Source organism: Talpa europaea, assembly GCF_964194135.1.
Source record: "Talpa europaea genome assembly, chromosome: 13".
Lineage (NCBI taxonomy): Eukaryota > Metazoa > Chordata > Mammalia > Eulipotyphla > Talpidae > Talpa > Talpa europaea.
This window is the reverse complement of record NC_140080.1, coordinates 19,841,214-19,862,189: the sequence shown is the minus strand read 5'-3', so window position 1 is coordinate 19,862,189 and position 20,976 is coordinate 19,841,214. Positions and strand designations below refer to the sequence as shown.

The 20,976-nt window shown below is 47.9% G+C and overlaps 1 protein-coding gene across 1 annotated transcript in view; it reads right to left on the bottom strand.

Moving 5' to 3' along the window:
* PRDM6 (PR/SET domain 6) overlaps positions 1 to 20,209 on the bottom strand; it is a gene marked incomplete at both ends in the record, with an annotated part of 101,416 nt that extends 81,207 nt beyond the window's left edge. Inside the window, 2 exons of the mRNA XM_084252217.1 lie at positions 10,703 to 11,010; positions 19,660 to 20,209. Of these exons, the coding sequence (XP_084108343.1) occupies positions 10,703 to 11,010; positions 19,660 to 20,209 (858 nt within the window). The remainder of the gene's footprint in view (positions 1 to 10,702; positions 11,011 to 19,659) is intronic.
* Between the last annotated feature and the right edge of the window lie 767 nt (positions 20,210 to 20,976).

The window sequence follows — 20,976 nt, the reverse complement described above, 5'->3', positions numbered from 1 at the left end:
AATATCAACCCTATTTAGATGGCCAACTAAATAAAAACTCCATAGCAGAAAAGATACCATAATAGGAAGGATTTGCATGTGGGGAGTATTTCTTTTGATCTAAGGTTTTGATCTTTATGACATGCTTTGATTTTTTTTCACGTAAAATTTTCTATCATTTGGGATCCTTGCTTTTCACAGGGTCCATGGGGGACTCATCTCAGAGTCTTAGGGTGCACTGCCATGGGTCAGCATTCATTAACACACACACGCGTGCCCATGAACTTTAATGGACAGTGGCAAATGTGCCACTATGTTTACTTGTTACCTGATATTTACTGACAGGTCTCTATATACTAAGAGTTGATATATTTTTCTATTGACCCACTGACAAACCTACCTAATGAATTGCTGATTTGAGCTCAATCATCTAAAAGCCAGGTTTAGGGATTCCTTGTGAGATTTACATGTTTCTAAGGCATTTCCCTTACATTTTCATAGTGCAAATCAGTTCTCTGTTGTTAGGATGAAGAGGGATCATTTCTGAAATCATGCAGACCTAGGAACTTTTTTTTATGTATTTGTATTTACCATTATTGCTCTTGATCAGAAATGTAGTTTTATTTTTTTTTCCAATTTCCATTTTTTTATTCATTGTCATTAATGAAAGGCTCGAGGTGGGACCAGTCCAGAGCACAAAATGCCCTGCACTGGCTCCGACCTTTCAGCAACTTGGATGAACCAAGTCCAGGGTTGTTTTTTTTTTTTTTTAAATAAATTTTATGTTTATATTCCCCATACAATTGCAACCCCCTTATTTTGACCCCAATCCCTCTGCACCCCGCCTCCCACCCCCCATAGAGTGTCTCTGGTTCATAGTTGTTTGTTGATTTTGATTTTCACTTTCTTATACTTATTCATTTTCCTGGTCCCTTATTTAAGTTTTCTAGATTCCTGCTATGAGTGAGACCATCCGGTATTTTTCTTTTTCTTTCTGGCTTATTTCGCTGAGCATGATCCCTTCCAAATGCAGTTTTAAATGGGAAAGCCATCCAAAGATTTTTGTTACATCTATGTTGTATGGTAGCCCTTTAATACATTTTTTTCTTTACTTGTAAGCAGTGTTACATTAATTTACATTTGAATATTATTTAAACCCTATTTTTAAAAAGATTTATTTTATTTATTTATGCATACAAGAGCTGGGGTATAGGCCAGAGGTGCAGGGGGTGAGAGGATTCGCCAGAGACAGAGCAAGGAGCTCTGTCTGCTGTGCCATGTGGGTCAGGTCCCTGGCCGGGGATCGAACTCTTGCTGCAGTGGTGGGCGATAGCTTCATATTGCTGAGACATAACCCCTTGTGACACCAGGGAGGCCCTTAAACCCGGTTTCAGAGAGAGTAATTCACTCTAAACTGTGTATCTTGGTCTATTTTGTATAATCTTGTTTAAACAGACAAATAATGAGATTCTTTATGACTATGTGCCAAAAACTGTTACTAAAATCCCAAATGAAAAAATAGAAAATCTTTTGTTACAGAAAAGTGATAAATATTATAACTTTAATTTGCATAGCAGTTCAATATAACTCTCTTTTACACATGGAGAAACAAAGTACAAAGAAATTAAGCAGTGTCCCTAAAGTCTCACATACACCTAGATAAATTAATGAGTGTTCCTATTTAGCAAAGCACTTCAGACAGACTACATCCTTTTTTGTTCATACCTTCATGTATAAAAAAAAAATTTTTCCTCACCCATGTGAGAATTAAAATCTCCCTACAGACCCCAGGAGACTCTGGCCATATCATTAAAACCAAGCACTAAAAAACATGAAAATATCGGTAAAAGTATTTCTAGAATATCAGTAGGCTCTACAGATTGCTAATGAAATTTCGCACCAGGGAAGATACACAGACGGGAAGACAAAACTAGACACACAATCAAAATCCATTCCTGAGTGAGCCACATTTAAACATTTGCAGAAGTTTCTATGAAAATGGAACCAGTGGTTGCTGTTTTTAAAATGTGCTTTACAGTAATGAAGATATACTGCAAATTTCTTTTACCTAAACTGTGATTCAATGAAATAAGCGTGTATTATATTGCAGTTCTCTCTCAAAAGGCCATTATAAAAATCAACTTTTGCATAGCTTGGATTTCTTCTTAATTAAGTATTAATTAATTGAGTATTGAGTATTAATCTTTTTAACAGAAAATTTCTACCATTTTAATGTTTAACACTGAGTTTTTCCTCTTTGTGGATTATTCAGGTCAGATTTTTAGATACTGATAAATTGAAATTAAGTGCTTGCCTCAGTAACCTAGTATTTTTCAGAAATCTCTCTCCCAGAAACTATTTGTCCATTTTTTTATATCACAAATGAATTGTAGTATTAGTCTGCAATGAACACAGCATGTTCTGAAGCACTGTCTTCTAACCTATGATGTACTTATAAGGCTATCTTCCATTTTGGAATTTGCATGGATATCTGAGAATTTAGTAGTGTCCCTTTTGTGATAAACATTAACATTCCCAGGGCCAGCAACACTTAACTCTTGGTCCCTACAAGTCACTGAAACAGGACTTGATTACATTTCATTTGATTCCAATTAAAAGCACTTATGAAGTTTTTATTGAATTAGATTACACTCAGTGTTTCTGTAGAGGACACTTCTTTCTCTGAGGTGGTTTTCATTTGAAATGATCACAGAGATTGAAAATTTCACAACTGCACGATGTAAATTTTAGTTTACAAAATATAAAAGGGCACTGGCAAAAACATCTGAAATGCTGAGTGCCTCATTCACAATCCACCCAAAACAGATCTAGACACAGATCTTGTACGTTAAAAAAAAAAAAAAAAAAACAGAAAAACTGCCTAAAAATATTTAAATAACAATGAGGTCATCTCAAGACACTGAAGTCAAAATACTGCCTTTTTACTCAATTAGTATGCAGTGAATTTTACAGAAACTTAAAAATGAAAACAAACTCGACTCATTCAGCAACAACAGCCAAATAAATGCAAGGTGTCCCAAGCCCGGGACTTGCTGAAATATCACATTTCCCCTTGTAAACAAAAAACTATCTGGAACTCAGATGATTTTATATTCAAATCAGGACACGCTGAAAAATTTTTGGTCTTCGCAACAGTGTTAAAAACATCTTCTAAAGTGTTATTATTTTACAAGCCGTGGTGAGTAGTAGAGTTCCCAATCGGAAAAATGATGATGAAAAAAACAAAATGATGATTAAAAACAAATGTCTGAAGTCAGTGATTCTGTACGAAGCATAAGCATAAGCCGCACGCCCGGCACTCAGTGGCCAGAACTCTGTGGACACATCTGTTCTGCTCATCTCTGCTATTGCAGGAAGAAAGGAGACTCTGTGGTTTGTGGTTAGTGATTAAGCACCAAGTGAACTAGCCCTGTACATTTCTATAGAGGAAAACCTGCAGCATTTGAGCTTCCACACTTGTAACAATGTCTTTATTATACCTTCCAGAATTAATTGACCTAAAACCCAGTGACTCTACAATACATCTATGGAATAATTAGAACTCTAAGGAGCAACAAACAGAACACATTACTGATGTTTAGCTCTTCAATCAAACAAATATTTACAGTTGCAATTTGCAAAAATTATTTCCTTTGAGGTTGGCACCATCTCAAGTGCTGTATTACTCTCTGAGGCCTATCAGGATCATCCACACCATCCTCTAAAATAAGATTACTATACAGAAACAGTGCTACAGCCTTTAGAACAATCTGCGCAGAACTTCGCAACCTGGGGCGTCTCCTCCAAAAACAATGAAACTTTACCGCTACAAGCTTGGAAAGTCCGCTTGACCTTGAGACCCAGAATAGCAGGAGGGGCAAAGGATAGTGACCCGGTTTAGCGACCAGGAGCCATACATATCAGAGAATGTCCTTGTTGTCAATGATCATTGCTGAAATCTGTCTATACCACACTGGAACAATCAATTTTGTAAATGATTGCAATAATCAAGGAAATTGCCTAATTTATAAATCCTTGCATACAGCATTTTAATGGATTCCTCCATTTTAATGCTGATGCCTTCAGAGCTAAATGAATTGTTGTCCAGGCTGTCATTACACAAAATGATAAAAACATTCCGTCTGGTAGGGAAACCATATCTCATGGATATTCAGACCCTCGACCCATAATCACTCATTAGTGACTTCCGTGAAACTTCCACATTGCAGAGGCTCAGGAAGAACCTGAGAAAGGGCTTATTTGTGCTTGTGCCCTGGTGGAAATCCTGTGGCAGTGCTGGAATCTGAACTGAACCGTCTGCCCCCGGATGTGCCCCCAGTCCCCACAGCCTCCCATCATAATCGCTTTTCTCTCTCTCTGTCTTCTTTAAACGCTGGGTGATCTTTTACCACCAAGCCTCAGAGTCAGCAGGCCTGGCCACTCAACTCCCAGATGCTGAAGCACAAGCACAGGGATGACGCCAGGCGGACTAAAGCACACGGGGGATACACGGATGTACACCCCACTCTCAGGTTCCTGCTGCCAGGTATATCTCCGGCCCCACCTGCAGGGCCGGGTCCCTCAGCCCACCGCACGGAGATTGCTCTCCTCAGTAAACCCTGGCCAATTGATTCCAGCCAATAGTGTGCTGTCAGTACTTTACTTACTGCTCAATCTCACTAACCTGACATTTATGGTGCACTGATTGGCCTCTGTCAGTGGTGCTGGTTGTAAATTCACTTTGAAAAGCTTTGTGTTAACAGCCTTCAAGCAGGCTCCGAGAAGAGTACGAACAGGCAGCCTGACAATTGCTCGACCTTCTGCCCTTATTACAGTGAGTAAATCAGGGTTTGAGCCATTAGGCTGGAGCCTGGGGCCCACACAAAAAGGATTGACATGACGAAAGGTCAACCTCTGTCACACATGTGTAACAATTTGGATAATGGAATTCTGTAACTTATCTGAGCGAGGTGGCAAATGTCTACAAGGAAAAGTAGATTCTGCTCTGGTTTCTCTGGCTTTTATGCTAAGTAGTGGGACTGGAGTCTGTGCTTCTTGTGTAAATACACAAGGAATGTCTGAACGCAAGCAGGCATGGCGTATATATGATTCTAGAAAAGAAAGACAGAAAGAGGCAGTCTCCCCGTGGCGGTTCTGGGACGGCAGGACGTCCTTCCCGCTCTACCGAGGGGTCACGTCCATCCTGCTGAGAAGAGAGGCCTCTGAGGCCGTGGGCATAATTGCTCGAGTGACGCGCAGGTAACATTCATTCCAGTAACGAAAACTGCCTTCATTGAACGGTGAACTAAACGGGCTCCCCTGCAGGGTCCTAGGCCCCACGGTTGCCATAATCACGTCTTGACCACACTGCTGGCGGCCACACAGCATCCGGGGAGGGCAGATTTCGTCTGTCCGTAACCTCTGAGATCCTAGTTTCCATTCCATATGCTACTTGTAAATCCATGTGGAAAAAGAAAAAAAAAAAATCCTATAATGTAAGAAAAATGCACTTATGGACCAAGACATATTTGTGAATTATTTTCCTCACGGGGACAAAATGTTATCTGTAAGACACGCAATCTGTGAACAGTAGATAAACGTCAGTGAGTAATGAGGAAAATAGTCTGCGGAGACACACATCTCTCTTTATGAAGGATCTGCAACCACAGCGCTGTAGTGTCACATGCATACTGGGATGAAACCTCTCCAACGTGAGGATTTCCAAATAGCTATGAGGATATTTTTTTAAAAGCAGACTCGTTTTTGGACTTAGAAAATCAAGGGTGGCACTGTGCCGGGTGACCCCTAACCCAAAGGACCAGGACTGCAGGCGGGCCTTTCCAGAGCCAAGTGTCAGTACCAAGTTTTGATTTTTAACACAATGCTCGAGACCATTCCAAGAGCCGGCAGATGGTTTTATAGTTTATGTAAAACTATAAAATGCTCACACTCTATCAAATGGGCACCAATATAAAAGACATGTTCGGATCAAATGAGGCAAAGCCAGAGAGATACACCAGCTGTTACTCGGGAGCATTTAAAACATAATAGTAACATTACTGTGGTTTACTTTTAAGGAGAAATTATTTGGAGTTCATGTATGTGACATATTCATGACTAAGCTGACAGGCAGTCTAGTTCATTCAATGATAAATTGCTAAGAAATACAATTTTTACTTCACTATAACTGCGGCAGCCACATAGTTCTATCCCCTGGTGTTCTGGTGAATCAGGCCAAAATGAGCCAAAGTCTCAAAGCAAAATGTGGAGGACACGGTTGCAGGATACTAGCGCTGGAACCATTTATAAATGTTTTCTGCTAATTTCTAAATAATTTTAATTTAATTTAAAATGATTACTTTTAAATGATTTTTTACATCTAGGTAAATACAAGTAGGTACAGCAGTATGTACATGGAATTGGGTCATTTATTGAAACACACATAACACATTTAGAATTAGAAATCAATGTTTCCTTTTAGTACCAATTGCCTGTGATGGTTTTGAAATATGAACATTTAGCAATGTGTAATATATTTTTAATACCGGTTTTCACTTAATATCTTTTGACCTAAGCTAAACGGTAATGATGAAAAATAGACCATTTGCTTAAAAGCAAAATTCTTATTAAATCTAAAATATGATGGCACCAAATCAAACCACAGGGAAAAAGGCCACATTATGTGAGCCCTTTGTTTTTCTGAAGAAAAATAATGAATTTTCCCACACCGTACAAATGAAAAGTAGACAGTCAAATTTACTCAGAAGACAGGTTCTGTAACAGTAAATCTCCTTCTACCACCTTGACTGTAATCCTAACAAGTCATTACATTATTTCAATTAACAGAATAATTTTTCTAGGGTGAAAATAAGTGCAATTTACTTTGTCATTGTTGCTAAAGTTTCTTGTCAAATCAGACTTTGAGTTGAAAGGTCTGAGTAATTCTAGCCTATCTTAAACTGTAACTTTATTTTAAACTTCTGTATTTTATTCCAGTAGAATTTTAAGTACACACTGTATACATTCCTCAGGTCTAGGCATATTAAGGTCTGATGTTAAGCAGAAAGGGAAACCATGTGCAACTAGATTAATTTATCTCAAGGGAAAAAGGGCACATTAATAATTGAGATAATGTTTTCATAAATGTTGGAATCAAATGTGTCTTTTCATTTCTTCATTAGAAAACACATTAGAATAAAATTATCTCACTCTCATCAATAAGACCTAATTGCTGAGAAATGTCTTCAGAAAGATTTTTCCCATCATGTTCAAATAACTAGAAATATATCACATGCCCAAGTCTTGCTAGGATAAACATACATAATCAAGGCACATGATAGTTTTAAATGAAAATGTTGCAGGGTGGATTAAACAATCTTATTTTTCACACACAATAAAATTCAGATTCTCAAAGAAACTGACCCCAAAATTGACCAATCATTTGATTTTTAGTTTGTCCATTTTCTTAACCTATACAAAAATTGCCTTTTATTATTAAAAATAGAAAGAAAGAAAAACCCTTATATTTCCTATAAACACCACCAAAGCGTCAAAACATATTGATGGTAATGGAATAATAATAAACTTTCTTTAAATATTAATGTTATGTTAAAGGACCAGGGGTATATACAAAGAAAATATTAAATAAAAGACGGCAGCACCCTTGCTAACCACCAAGCGCACTTTCTAGGGCTGATATGTGTTAAATATTAAAAAATCATTTTTCTACAAAGAAAACAGAGCATTTAATGATTAAACAAAAGGAGCAACTGAGGTGAATCTGATTGTTTCTGTAATAAGCCTTCATGTGTATAATAAAGTACAACCATACTAAAAACAATGAACTGTAAACTGAAACAAAAATCCATCATCTACTTGGAAACAGTGACGGGGAAAGATTAGCAATCCATTTATTGTCCTGAAATAAAGATAAGTAACCCTTGCAAGATCCAGCAGGACCTGCATATTGAACTCTAAATACAAAGACATTTCTTCATCAGCAAGTTACTTTAAATAATGTGAGGAAGAGAAAACATTACAACTGACTTTTAAAATGAAGTGGTTATGATTCAACTGCTTTTAATTTTTGAAAGATCTGCTTTATGTCGACCTGATATTCTGGAAGATATCTAAAAGAACATGTTTTAAAAGTGGATAATTATTCCATGAGTCATTAAACAATTATTCCTGAAAGTTTCCTATAGATCTACAGTATACGCCAATTACAGGTTCTTTCTAATAGAAAGGATATAATGATTAAAGATCTTTCACAAAGAATTGAAGTTTGCAAAGAAAGATGAAAACTTAAGGAACAATCCCAAAATTAGAATCTTCTGTTACTAATGGAACTTATTTCAAATTGTCCCATTTCATAAAAAATAACAAAGCATGTGTTTAAAACTTTTAAATAAACTCATGCTTCAGAGCTTAAAAATAATTATATGAATAGGAATCTGAAACCTATTAAAGTCAGTGTTTCATCTTTCAAGGGGACATTGGCACGAAGTTACCTGGCCTCAATCAGTCACATTTATATGATCTCCCAGGAGAGTGACACATTTCGCATGTCTGTGGTTTTACAATCCTTTCAATCCCCTAAATGTATGTTATTCTAACTGTTCCTACATATGATAAAAATACAAAGATTATGCCCCAAATTTAGGGCCCTGGAGAGCATCCAAGTATACACCCAGCAAATCTTTTTTGATAATACAGAACCAACTCCACGCTCCCCCACCCCTACCCACACAGTCAAGTCCTACACTCCCGACAGCAGGCACAACTCTTTAGCTACGGAAGGACCCAAATAATTCCCCAGTACACTTAACTACAACAAAATTTTAACTTCATCAAGTACAAGTAAACTCTCCCCAGTTGTCAGCACTAACGCATATTACTATATTCTGCGTGGAGAGCGATCTCCTGCCAGCACCACAGTCATCACAGCCTTTTACAAAAAGAAAGAAAGAAAGAAAGAAAAACAAGAAAGAACCCAATGAACTTTTTTTTCCATGATGATGGCTCTGTCCCCTGGCACCCTAAAAATGGATGGGCACTAACCCTGAGGCACCAGAGAGCTACTTAACAGTGTCCTGCTGTAACATTTTCTAATAGAACAATATCTCTGTACCTCTGAACAATTACTTCATCACTTCCTGAGAAAAAGTACTGGCTACCCTTTTACTGGGTGGTGTAAGAGCGCCACATTGGAGGTTAGAACTGATTAGTCAGAAACAAAAGTCAGTTAGGAAATATTTCACAACCAGACGCTTTTATCCTTTCCTACCTGTCAATTTTTCCAGAAGCTCTAACTTCTCCACCTGCCTCAATGGACCAACCCATTTTCTCCAGCCATATTTTCCTCAAAAAATTTTTGTTTAAAAAACAAAACAAAACAAAACAAAAAACACTGGCTGGCAACATAAATAAGCCCAGTTTGTTTTTCTCATTCAAGAATCCTACTCTGAAAGACTGAAAATGTATGAAGTGAGGGCCTGGGTAGAGCACCCGTGGGCAGCTGTGGGGCTGTGATGCCGACACTTAACTCCGCCCCGGCCCAAGGTAGCCCTGCAGACACAGGCCTCAGCATCTCACTGAAGGTTCTGGACACCAGGTCTTTTCACTCACACAGTGCTAGCCAGAGTGGGTGCTCAGCCAAGACCTGGAATGAATTCCTGAGTCCCATGAGTTCTAGTCAGTGGCTTTTGGGCAGCTCACAGTGAAATGATCATTTTGACAGGACACTGAGTTAAGTGTGAGGGGGTAAGTGGAAGCAGAATGACCTATTAAGAGTCCAAACCAACTTGCCCCCTGGCATTTAAGCAATTTTCTTTCCTGGGTATTCCCACTCAGTTTTCTTGCCTAGCCTCAGCCACAGTTACCTATGGTGTAAGCTTCCAGCATGTTGTATTTTATAAATAACTCCCCATGGGTGGGAGGTAGCTAGGATTAATGGGGGTATCACCCACCTGAGGGCTGTCTCCTTGGGAGTGAAACTTAGTAATCAAACCTGCATCTTAAGGAAAAATTTTCAATTAATGTTTTTCAAATTGGTTGTTTATTTTTAAAGACTAGCATCTGCTAAGATTGTGCCACTGAAACATTATCACCCACTGGCTTATACCAAAGCACTCAGTTGCCGGATACTTTGATTTTCTACCTATTTGCAGATCCCTGTTTAACTGTGTTTTGTCAGGGAAGCAGCAGAATTCATCATTTCTGGTTCACAATATGATCTGCCAAGTTCGGGAACATGCAAAATTGGGAGATGCTGCAGCCTCACAGTGTTTACAAATTTGTTTTTATCTGAGAAAACGAGCCTGACTCTCCTTCCTCCTGTTATGTTCCCTCTTGACCAGTGAGCAAAAGCCTATCAGAAGAGCGCAGAACAGGTCGGAAAGGTCACTGAGCTCACGCCCCAGTGCCCAAGCCCCTGGACTCCACCTTCTCAGCTGCTTTCTCTTGATCTAAAAAGAGAAAGGATAGAACCCAACCTGCAGGAGCTCGGGCAGGCTAAGTTGACTCCATCTTCAGAACCCTGTAGCCCTGTGTTTCTGGTGGGGGTGCTGCTGTGCCAGGTCTGGCAGTGCAAGACCCGAAAATCTATTCCCCACTAACCTCTAGAGAACACAGAGGCTCTGCCAGAGCTGCCACAGGGCCACGGGCTGGCTCTTTGCCGATCAAAGCTCCAGCGGGTAGCAAGGTGCTGGGCGGCAGCACTTACCTCCCAGAGATGCTGCGTGTTCCTCACTGCGCCCGCCTGCACCTTCTCAGGGGGCAGAAGCACGCCCTGGAAGGGCCCAATCCAGGTGCCCTGCTGGATCCTCTGCGCCGCGCAGATGCCGTAGGCCAGGCCGGGCACGGTGCTGGTGCACAGGCACACCTCCCGCGGCAGGTCCCGCAGCCACTCGGGCAGCTCAGGCGGAGGTGCTGCGGCTGCGGTGCTGCTGGTGCCCACGAGCCGGCGCAGCGAGTGCAGCGGCCCGTGCATCGGGCACTCGCCGTTGCGGTTGTCTGCGCACATGTCGCAGCCTGCGGGAAACAAGGGAGGAGGGGAGAGGGTTACCCCTGCAGCCCAAGGCCCATGCTCCGGGAAATCCCTGAAACAGGACCCCTGCCCTGTCCCATAAGCCACCTGAGGATGTCTTGGGCACCTAAGTCCCTATGGGGTGAGTCCTGGGTGGCCCAAAAAGCCTTTGGAGCTGAGAGCCCATGGCTGTGTCCTCCTCTTGGAACTGCAGGCACTGCTTCTCCTGCTGGCTCCTGTCTTTCTCTCCTTTTGCATGTCCCCCAACCTCTCTCCTGCTCCCGCCAGCTCTCTAGTGCTTCCAGGTGTTTATTGCTATATCACAGCCTAAGTCCCCTTTTGCCCAATCTCGGATCTGAGGCCACATCTCCTACCTGTCTCCTTACAATTACAGAAGAGACTTTAAAAATCAGCTGGTCAGCTGAACGACCTGTTTGATGCCAAGTGCCACTGCCATTCCTTGGGAACAGCCCCCCGCTCCAAGTGCCCAGAGCAGAGGGCAGAGCAGGCCTGGGGTCCAGTGGAGCCGGAGCCCCAGTGCACAGTCACAGAGGACACACTGCAGCTGGGGACCCGCCAGCCCACCCAGCGACCCCCACTCGGGGCACTCACGCTAGATGGGGGCAGGTGGGACATGGGAGGGGTTCTGTTCTGGAGGGGTTAGGGTACCCGCGCTTGTGGGCAAACTGTCACCAATAGCCAAAAAGAAACCAATGGCAAATGTAATGATCAGGGTAATGGGCCTTTAGTGATGGGATAACAGTTCAACGGGGAGGGCCCCAGCGCCAGCACAGACAGCCGATCCCCAGGCTAAATGAGATTATCTAGCATTATAAACTAAGTGAGAGCTATTATAAAGCCACCCCTCTCTGAAGCTCTCCAGAGCAGCCAATGAGCAGGAACCCCCACCCTCTGGTCAGGAGGCTGTGGATGGCCAGTGTCCATCGACTGGAACTGGGCAGGATAAGGCAAACCGGCTGCAGGAAGCAGGGCCTGCGGCAACCACGCTGTCGGTTTGCAGCGCCCTCCAGGTTATTAATGGGCCTGGCGGAGCCGCTGTGTCTGCGCCCTGCTCAGCAGACCTGCCTCAAGGAGGCAGCCTCTCCCCCCAGCCCCCAGCCCAGTCCCTGCTGGTGCAAGAGGCCTCCTTAGCCTAGCCTTCCTGGGGAGCCCCTGTGTCCCTTTGCAAAAAAGCGCCTGTGACTCAGAACCTGCTACTGGGCCAGTCCTGGCTGGCAGAGACAGTGAGAGCCGGGCAGCAGCAGAGGATTGCTCTCAGGTGGCTGAGCGCCTGCCTGGGCTCCAGGCACATGCACCTGGCCTTGGAGGTAGCCAGGCCAGGTGGTGTGCCCTACCCATACTGCAGCTGCTAAACCACCAAGGAAGGTGTGACAAAGTGAACCCTGAGGAATGAGCATGGTGAGGGGCCCCTCCGTCTGCCATTTCCTCCCCGCAGATAAGAAAGGACTCTGAGCACCTTAGAGGTGGATTCTAGCCCATGGCCTTCCCCTCAGTCAGCGCTTCCTCCATGCCTCCCAAGAGAGCCCAGGAAATATGGGTCCTCCTGCCTACAGCTTGGTGCAAGTGTCCCCAGACGTCTACAGGAAAAAGCAACAATCTGTTTCTGCAGCCAGAAACAGCCAACAGCCTGTTCCTGTATCCATGGCTCTGGACCTCCCTCACACAAACCCCCTCTTCCAACACACAACTAAAGTAAAAACTGGGTCAGGCTCAGCTTTTGATCCTAGGACCAGGTGAAAGGACGCGCCCCCAACCTTATCCGTTTGTCACCTCCTCCAGGACACGCACGTCACATACTCACGCAAGCTTCTGAATGTAAAAATAAACACTTACAGATGAAGAGGGGCTGCGAAGACAATACAACTTATCGAGTTCCCCAGCCCCCCCTAGGAGCCAGGTGCCCATCTCAAACCAAATCACCAGCACAACATCTAAGTATCTTGAGTCCCATTTTGCAGATGAGGCCACTGAGGAGGCTTCCTGAGCAATGTACCTTGACCAAGGGTCGTAAATTGCAGAGTGTACAGAAAGATTCACAGTCAGGTCGGCCTGACTCCAAAGACGAATGAAAGCTGGGAGAATTTTCTATCCAAACTCATAAGTCAGGCTGTAGAAACGAAATACTTCACTGAAGCAACTATATTGGGACCACAAAAAATTGCTGTAGCATGCCTGGGTTAGAGTTTTCCCCACGTGTTTCCCACACTCTTCGGCTTGGGGAGGTTCAAGAGAATGAGTTAAGAAAGCAAATGGACAATGGCCATAATTTTGAATTTCTGTGCCTCACTTCAGAGATAGCCTTTCAGCACCTGTGTAAAAAAGCTGAAATAAATGACAATAGGCAAAGGCAATATGCCCACGAAAATAAAATAAATCACCCCAGGAAACTGCTCCACAGACTTTTCTTTCTGCTTGGGTCAGTGACACAAAGAGTGTGAGAAGCCAGAGCGCTTGGTTTCCACTGCCCCGACAGTCTGCAGCAGCGCTCTTGGCACTGCCCACATCTCCACGACACAGAGCCCGCACTGGCTACATCAGACACAAAATAAGGAGCAAAAGCACCAACTTCAGCCACCTCCCCCACCGACACCAGGCTCCGTCCAGATCCGTGCAACGCATGATACCACTGTCCTTCTGAAGACCTCCTCCGCTTGCTACGTCCCGTTTGTCTCACTGGGAAAAACTAAATAGCAGCATTTTGCAGAGTGAAAAGCTGAGGCTTTCCCAATACCGAGAGGACTGCCTCTCTGTTAGGCCCACCACAGAGCAGGCCAGATCAATCCACGTTAACTAGTCTGCCCAATGTGAGTGTTCATTTGTGAAACACCTCACACGACATCAAAATATTCTGCCAGAAAAGTCAAAATACAGGTTACAGCCTGATGCGATTGCATTTGAATACACCAAACACTGGCCACTGAGGCTCTCTGGCTTCTGACTGATGTCTCACAGCCCCGAAGGAGCTTAAGCATGTTTAGAACAAGTCAGTCATGACTCAGAGTCGACGACTGTGCAACGAGGGGACATTCTACCAGTGGTGTCTAAACAGCGAGCCACAAACACCTACATGAAAAAGTTGGGGGGAGAAGCTGAACAGATGCCCCAATTACACACACGTGTTTACTGACATACACATATGCATGTGTGTATATGCATAATACATGCACTGCGTATGCATGTAACGCACCTATAATCACACACAGCAGGTGAGGACAAGCATCTAGAACACATCTGTTCGTCTCCGTGAAGAGAGGTCAAGTAAAGTTGCTGCTTGCTCTCAAACTCACATAAGTTTTGGTACAAGTTCATCATTATTCAGAAAAATTTCTGATATCTGTCAGGAACAGCCTCATGTTCTGCCAGCAAGACAGTCTGAAATGTCATCTAGGGCATTATAAGCACTCCTGGCCCCTTTTCCATTGTCTGTTAATGCCCCTGAATATTTATGGATCCTGAAGGACTAAGGAGTATCCGATGTGCTCCCCTGTTGACTTCAGCAGCTCAGGCCAAGAAGAGACGAGCAGGTCTTCGGGCGTGGCTTTCTGTCGTTCTGCGGTTTTTGCCTTTACAAGTGCAACTTTTGTGGCCTATGTTAAAGGGAACTAAGCGGGCCACAGTTTTCTAGTATTTCATTTTGCTTTCTAGGAAAGTTGGGCTGCAACATGTTTGGGGGTTTGATTTGCTGTTGTGTGGGTCAGGATGCAGGAAGCATCGGCTACTCCCTTCAGCCTTCCCAGCCCTCACAGGCCCTCTGCAAAGGGACCAAGTTGTAGCTGAAAAGCCTACTGCAGTGGCCCCGTGGCAGCAGTAACCCCTGGGGCTATCCATCCTCCACGACCCCAAGGAGGCCGCGGCCCTCAGTCTCCAAGGCAGAGGCAGCAGGGCTGAGTCCATCGATCCCCTCTGGGGGCACGGCCCAGGGAGTGCCGCCTGCTGGCGGCCCAAGTGAGCGCTGGTCAGGCGTCCTGGGGCAGGAGTCACAGGGGAAGACACCAGGGGCCCCCTGCGGCCTCTGGCCCTGGGGCTCAGCCCCCACCCCCAGGCTGGTCTCCAGTGCCTTCTCCCCCTGCACTCCCAGCTAGACAGGGTATGGATGTGAGATGCCCGGGGGCAGCCAAGCGTCCGCTGGCGGCAGTCCCCGCACCTAAGCCTGAATTCTGAAGGCTCTGCCCCTGCCAGCACAGGGAGGGCTTGCAGGGTCGCTGCCACACACACTGCGGAGCCCCTGTCCCGCCCGCCACACACCCATTCCTTTCCCTCCACCAGAGAAGGGTTGTCTGAGCTCCTCTGAGGGGACCCAGAAGAAGATCCAGATGCCAGGCAGGTTGGCCCAGCTGCGAAAGGGCAGCGGTTCGTGACCAGTTCCCCGAGGAGGAGCAGCCCAGCCCGGCACCTTCTGGGGTGCTGGGCAGACAGCATGGCGTTCCCCAGCAATCGGCAGATGTCCTGAGCCTTTTCTGCTGGCCAGACAGCCTACTCGGGACCAAGAGGCAGACATAATGAGGGGGAGGGCGAGAGGAGGGAGGAAATGTGGATTTTATTTGTTTCCCGATGACTGTATTAATAAATTAAACGGGAGCGCCAGGGTGTGAGGGCGAGAGAATATTGCAGGGAGATAAACCTCGCCGGCCCCTGCCCCTCTGAGGCGGCCTATACAATGCGGAGATGATGAATAGGAGGCGCGAGAGGAGATCGAAGAGGGTCTGGGCTGGCTCCACTCTCTCCCACAAAACTATAGGGCAATTAATTGTGGCTTGTCCCCTCATCCTTCATCTCCGGGTGGCACATATCGATGGAGATTACTGCTGATGGACCATTTTATCACCTTAAATAAACAGTCGCCACCTCCTCTAACCTCAATCTAATATATGGCTCTATGCTCAGTTTCAGGGTGCTAGACACCACGCGGCGTGAAAGGGCTGAATCACGAGCGTTACAGGATGGGGCTGAGGCTGCCCCCCAAAAAGAGAAAAACAGAACCGCACAAAACGCCACACGCTGATGCAAAGCCTTCCTCCTAGAGGGGGGGCTGGAAACCCCAGTCCCAGCTGGCCACTGACCTGGGCGCTAGGTGGGAGGAACCCAGGAGAGTGCCTGGGGGGCTTCAAAGAGCCCGGATGCCAGTGTGCCACCGGGCTCAGAGCTTCCCCAACAGGACCTGCCTTTGACCAGTGCGTGGGAAGAAATGAAGGCAGGTGTGGAAACGCTCCCCTCCTTACGTCTCTCCCTGACCCGTCAGCCAGCAAACCAGTATTGAGCCCAGGTCTCCTTCTCGCCCCCAAGCCCTCGCCTCAAACCCTGGCTATAGGCTATAAGAGAGCCTCTGGGGTGACTCCCACGCCTGCGCTCACACTGGTCAGCGCCGTTCCCAGGGTTGTTGGTCACCTGTGCAGTGTGGGGCTCCCCTGAATGGGAGGAGACAGAGCTCTCCAGGTGGGGAAGTTCTGCACAGACAACCCGATTCTGCGAAGAGAGATGAAGTGGAACTTAGCTCCTGTCTCCCTCCCAGGTAACGGGGGAGAAACATCTAGACAAAATGGTCTGAAAGACTAACTGGCTAGCAGCCCCGGACACAGCCCAGGGTCCTCCACACAAATGCAAAGCTAAGAGCACCCCGCACCCCGGGGCCCGCTCCATACCTTTCAGGAGTAGTGACAGGGTCTCAAGCAACCTGCCCCCAGAAGACGAGAAGAGCCCACAGTGAGCAGGACCCTGATGCAATTGTGGCTTCAGGCAAACCCAGCAGCAGTAAGAGGAAGAAAGGACCCCTCCCCCAAGAATATTTCAGAGCACCCCACCCCATCAGACTTTAAAAAGAGGAAAGAGACAGTTAAGCCTTCAGAGGTTCACTGGAAAGTGCTTCAATCTCTAAATAAATTGACACAAGTAGTCAGGTAGCAGCAACTTACTGGAGGAGCTCACTTGAATAGTTTCTGCTGTTTTAAAATCTGTCAGCATGACAGAGAGATCCAACACCCTTTACTATGCCTTCGCTGTGGTATTTGTACTCGACTTCCACAAATTCATGGAGAAATTGTTACTTTTTCATTAGTGATTTTTGGATTGCTAATCCCAGGCCAAAAAAAAAAAAAAGTTACTCTTTTAGAAGGAACAGAGAAGTAAGGAGAACCCTTTCTTTGTCTTGTAAGAAAAGGAGAAAATGACTGAATACAAAGTAAAAGAAAAAAAAAATGAAGCAATACCCAACAGTTCACAGATTTCTCAGACTTGATAAATTAATAGGTGCTTCCCTGGCCCCTCCTGCTCCGTCCCTACCCCCACCCAGCCTGGGAATGAGAAGCTGCTTTCACCATCTTTCAACTAACAAACATACCAATTTCCCCTATCAAGGGGAGGGGGGATCTTCCCAGCATTTGCATATCTGATTTGTTTTAAGCGACTAGTTAATAAACTCATTTCCCTCCTCACTTTCCCTTAGTAAACACACCCTGTAGTGTCAGCTGAGTGCCTGTGAATGTGCAGAGAAGCTCCTGGAAGAACAGGAGAGCCCCTTCCACCTGGTTCCACGGGAACTACCTCAGCTTTCTATTTTCTCTCTCAATTGCTCTTTAATTAGGAAGTAACGTGACAAGGGACTCTAATAAGACAATCTGATTTTCCTTTGCACTCTGCACACTGAAGCAGTCCAGTTCACTCAAGAGAAGAAACCAGAAGATTCACACTATAGGAATAATTTAAATAAATCATAATTCATTTCCTGTAGCCAGAGGGGGGAAGTTACCTAGGCGATAAGTTGGCTCAATAGCCCTATATTAATTAGGAATCTATCCCAATTCTTTCTCTGATTACTTTAGGTTTTTCTCTGGTGAAAATGTATTGAAATTATGAACAATATAGGAAGCTCAGCACACAGCTAGGGCTTTGGGGTGCAAAGCCTGTCTCTTTTCCAGCAGTGATTTAATTCAGAAGGGAAACTATGCTGATAAAGCACTCCCAGGCCACACCGACTATGTTTCACTTTGCTGTAAGAAACACCTTTTCCAAGCATTTCTACGCGTTCTTTCACATTTTAAAAGAACTGCTTTGAAAACAACATGTGCAAGAAATTCAGAAAACAATCATTATTTTTTGATCCATTAAGACAACACATATTTTTAATTTCCTGAAACTCTAAAATGCAAGAAGCTTAACTTCAGAGCAAGTTAGAGCTGAAAGCCCCGGTTTTAAACCAATGCTTTAGCCTGAGACTCCAGAAAAGAAAAAAAGTAAATGCAATTGCTGTTTTTGTTAGCAATAATTATATGCATCACAACAACCGTCTCCAGTCTCCAACCGTACACCTCCACCACCAGTGTCCTTCACGCCCAGGAGTTTTTCATCCAAACAATGACTTTGGGAATCCTTTAGGTAACTACAACCTAAAGTTATGTGCTTTTACAACGAATTAAGACGTTCACAGAAGGGCAGACATTCTGCAAGGAGGCGCTTATTCAAGACAGAATAATCGTAAACGTTTATGATCAAATTTCCCCACACGGCAGCTCGTTGAAGAAATGAAATGGAGGGAAAAAGCTGAGTGTGAACTGATCTTTCAAATCCCCCATTGCATTCAACCTGACTCCCTGCACCTCCTCCTTTCGCCTGTCTCCAGAAGTCTCTGGAAGTATATTTAGCACTTACCCCAATACTTCAACGGCAAACGCTTAACTTCTGAAAACAACAAAAGAAGGGGCTACAGAGCCACACAGTCCTTGGTTCTCATTTAGAGGCGCGCTTCAAAAACCCCACAATGGAACTGTACTTTGTGAGGAGCTTTTGAAATTGTTCATTCAGGAACCACAACCCAGAAGCGACCCGCTGTCTAATGAGGTATTTACCACTGACTTGGGCACAGGGAGAGCCAGCTGCAATATACAAATTGTCGTCACCCTAATTTTAAAAACCAGTCGGCCGACCAGGGTGGCTCCGAGCTGCAAACGTTTGCAGGATCAAGAACGCACGGAGAATGCGGGATCCGCAGGGAACCACCCTGCCTGGAAGTCGGAACTGTTTTCTCACTAAGCAGCCGGCCTCTTTTGCTTTCCTCCTTTTCTAGGTAAATATTAAACCTAAGAATGACGCCTGCCGGCAGGGACAGACAGACGGAATGCCACCCCCAACTCCTACTTCAGCAGGCCCGCCGGCCCGCAGCTGCCGCCCGGCCCCCCGACGAGCCCGCGCCCGGGAGAGAGCGGACGGAGTGGATCCCCGGAGCAGGCACGGGGCGAAGGGAAACCGGCGGGTTCTCCGCGCCCCCAGACACGCCGAGAGCGGCTCCCTCCAGCCCGCGCGGGGCGCCCGGGTCCCGCCCGCGCTCCGATCCCCGTCCCGCGGGAGCGCAGAGATCCGCACCCCGGGCGCGCAGGCACTCGGGTCCCCCAGGCCAGGGGCTGCGAGGCCAGGGATGAGGGGCGGGAGAAGAGGGACCCCCGAGGTGCCCCCCGAGGTGCCCCCCGGCTGCCCTACCACCCACTTCTTTCTCGATGCCGGCCCCTCGCGCCGCCGCGCGCCGGGGGCCTTGGGGACGCGCGCCTGCCCACCGCCCCGCGGCCCTCCCCGACCCGCCTCCCCGAAGGGCGCCCGCGCTCGACGGCGCAGCGCCCCGGGGGAGCGCGCGGGCCGCGGCTACGTACGGTTGTTGGGGTCGCTGGCGTGCTGGTTGAGCGGGATGATCTCCATGCGCTGCTGGCCGTACAGGTAATAGTCCAGCTCCTCGGCGCTGCAGCGGAAGCGCGGGGCGCCCCGGCCGTCCCCAGCGCCGCCGGCGCACTTGGCGGGGCCCGGGCCCGGGGCGGCGCCGAGGCACAGGGGGTCCTTGGGGGGCAGCGGCTCTGCGGCGGCGGCCAGGGGCGCGAAGAGCGGCAGCTGTGCCACGGGCAGGGCCGAGAGTCCCGCCAGCGCGGCGGCCGCGGCGCAGGACGAGGCCGAGGAGGCCGAGGAGCAGGCGGGCGCCGGCGTGGAGGCGGCGGAGAGCGAGCCCGGCCGCGGGCGCAGACCGTCCGGCGCAGGGTCGGCGCGGTCCGGGGGCGGCGGGAGCGGCTGCGGCGCGCCCAGGGGCCCCGCAGCGCCGCCGCCTTTGAGCGGGCCGCCGCCGCCGTGCGGGAAGAGCTGCTGCCAGTGCTGCAGATAGGCGGGGTCCACTTTGAGGAAGGCCGAGCCGCTGGGGTCCCCCGGCTTCAGCATGTCCGACGCCTCCGGCTGGGGGCACAGGGCAGAGAGGAGGGCGCGCGTGAGGCCGGCCCCGGGGCCGGAGCGAGAGGGGCGGGGAGCGCGGCCGCCGAGCCCCGGGCCCCAGAGCCCGCGCCCTCGGCGCCGCCGGCCGGGTTCGGCCGCTCCCTCCCGCCCACTCCGCCGGGGCGCAAAGTTTCCTCCCGAGCGGCGGCGCGGCGCGGGGGACGCCCAGGGCAGCCGGCCTCGCCTCCGGCCCGCGGCGCCCGAGCCGCAGCCTGCCCGGCGGGAACCGGCGAGAGTGCGCTTCGCGCAACTCGGCGGCGGGACGCAGCCCCCGCCCTCCGCCGGCGCCCGGAGCCGACCCGAGCCGGAGTGGCTCCGCGCCTGGGCCGCGCCGGCCGCCGGCGCCAGGAGGCGGGACGGTCTCGCCCCCCGCCCCCAGCGGGGACCTCCGGCCGCCCGCCCCCGGGTTCGAGACCTTCCGCCCCCCCGGAGCCGCCCCTTACCTGAGGGCGCGGGGCCGGGGCAGGCGCGCGCGCGCGTGCGTCTCGGCGGGCAAGCTGGAGAGGGTGCGCCCGGGCGCGCTACATGCCCCTGCGCGGCGCGGGGGTGCGCCCCGAGACCCGGCCGCCGGGCGCCCTCCCCGGCCTGGCGCGAGGGCGGAGGAGGCCGGCGGAGCGCGCGGGGCGATTCCTCCCGGGGCGCGGGGAGCGCCGGCGGACCCGGGCGCGGGACGGGGCCGCGGTGGGCTGCTTCGCTCGGCCGCCGCCGCGTCCCGG